This window comes from Amaranthus tricolor, chromosome 5, assembly GCF_026212465.1.
Source record: "Amaranthus tricolor cultivar Red isolate AtriRed21 chromosome 5, ASM2621246v1, whole genome shotgun sequence".
Taxonomy (NCBI): Eukaryota; Viridiplantae; Streptophyta; class Magnoliopsida; order Caryophyllales; family Amaranthaceae; genus Amaranthus; species Amaranthus tricolor.
The window spans coordinates 20059712-20061770 of record NC_080051.1 but is presented as its reverse complement, the minus strand read 5'-3'; the positions used below and the strand labels follow the sequence as shown (position 1 = coordinate 20061770).

The window sequence follows — 2059 nt, the reverse complement described above, 5'->3', positions numbered from 1 at the left end:
GTATATATATATACATATATATAAACATATACATATATATATATATATATATATATATATATATATATATATATGTTTATATATATGTATATATATATATATATATATACATATATATATCGAGCCGCAGATGAGTCGCATGAAACGCATGACTGAACTGCGGGTGGATCGCGTGAAACGTGCGACTAGGCGCAGTTCAGTCGCGCAGTTCATGTGAGTCATCCGCGGCTCTGTCACATGCGACTGCTGTTTACCATTATTTCTAAATTCGAATCGGTTGAATTATTTGCTGAATCGTATTCATGTTCATTAAGGTTCGTAATTGTGAATCGATTTTAAATTGTAGCTTTCTTTAATTTAGAGAGTGTTTTTACAGAGTTTTTAGAGAGATGTTAGAGTTTTTGAGTTCGTAAATATATAGAAGTAATATTGAAAATTCATTATATAAGAGGTGCGATTAAAAAAAAAGGGTCGGAAAATTTAATAATACCTTAATGTAATTATTGCTACTTGTATCTTGGAGCATCAAAAAGTCTAATACTAATTTAAAAAATAAAAAATAATTCAAGAAACTAATAGCTCCATTTCAGCTCTATTTTCCTGATCAATAACATCAAGAAAAACAGGATCAACGGACACACGACTATCCACGTGTACCCTAAACTTATGGTCCCACCACAACACCTTCGCAGCTCCATTAATATCAACAGCCGCATCAATAACCATCTCTCTCTTCGCCACGTCTGACAAAAACTGGTTCTTATGGTTAGCCAAGAGCTCCAAGCCGCTAAGCCGAGCAGGAAGACGAAGAAGTCTACAAGAGCGCGCCGGCTGTGAACCAGCCTCCAGCCGAGCTGAGCCGAGTAGCGATCCGTCATAGCAGATTGACATGGTGGTGGAGTTGTAATGAATGGCTACGATGTTGGGGTTGTTGACGTGGACGGTGAGGGTTAACTCGGCGTCTAAGGCGGGGAAGTTGAGCTTGAAGGCGGTTAAGTCGATGGAGATTAACTCAAAAGCTGGATCTCTCGGCTTTGCGGCTATTAGCGCCGCTGTAGTTGCCGCCGTTGTTGCGCCTACTAGGGCGGATATCCAATTCCATTTTTGGGCTTTGATTGTGCTCATTTTCGGGAAATGAAATGGATTTATTAGGATTTTAGGGTGTGGATTATAAATTATGGCGGAGAAATTAACCTATTCATCTTTGGATAAGGGTCTATAAGGGTTTGTGTAGGCCGTAGGGGATAATGGTTTCGGATTGATTTTAGTACTAAAATAAAATAACAAGACTTCTTCATATTTTGATTACAATTTACAACCTACTATATTTTTAATTAAATTTATATTATATGTAATTTTTTATTTGTGTAATGGTGTAATGATGATTGATATAAAAAGTCAGATTATAAAAATATTTTTGACGTAAAAATAAAATTATATTCAGTCTTCAAATCAGTTTGAATAAATGTCACAAATCAATATTAAAATAATAAAAATGTTTTTTTAATGGAATATGTTTCTATAGAAATTAATTTAATTATGAATGTGGTGTGTTAGTGTTGTATAGGATGGAGAAAAATGGTACCATGTTGAGACCGAAAGAAGATAAGGCGTCATTTCACAAGTAGACGATGTCAATCATCCTTTACCATTTCTATCAGATTCTAAAACTAATCAAGTTTCTTTAAAAAAAAGGATTGAAAATTGAGGACACGACTCTTCTCTAGGGTAAAATTACTACTTTGCTCACCATTTGATAATCTAATGCATAAGAGTTCCACGATACCAAAATCTTATATCTATTTAAAGAGTGGGTTGTAAATTATTTGTGTTTTGGTGACTCAAACTAAGTCTAAGACATGGGAGAACATGAATCGAATTTGGCGTTTTCCTATGGCCAAACTCCGAGTCAGCGTTTGGTGCGCAACAGGTTGAGACGAGTCGGCATTAGTAGCTAAAATCAAGGGTTCTTTATTGTTTTGAGTTGTTGCTTTCGCTGTCTGCATAAGTTACAACCTAGAGTGTTTTTTCAGGGAAACAATAGCAAGAGATTCTAGAA

The 2059-nt window shown here is 35.3% G+C and overlaps 1 protein-coding gene across 1 annotated transcript; it reads right to left on the bottom strand.

The window, feature by feature from the left end:
- Positions 1 to 231: 231 nt before the first annotated feature.
- LOC130812575 (uncharacterized) lies at positions 232 to 1286 on the bottom strand. Its single transcript, XM_057678088.1, has one exon. The coding sequence runs from the start codon at positions 1123 to 1125 to the stop codon at positions 565 to 567; it is 561 nt and encodes a 186-aa protein (XP_057534071.1). The 5' UTR covers positions 1126 to 1286; the 3' UTR covers positions 232 to 564.
- Positions 1287 to 2059: the final 773 nt, after the last annotated feature.

Coding starts and splice junctions, on each gene's coding strand:
- LOC130812575 (XM_057678088.1), bottom strand. CDS start 1,125: ATGAGCACAATCAAAGCCCAAAAATGGAATTGGATATCCGCCCTAGTA.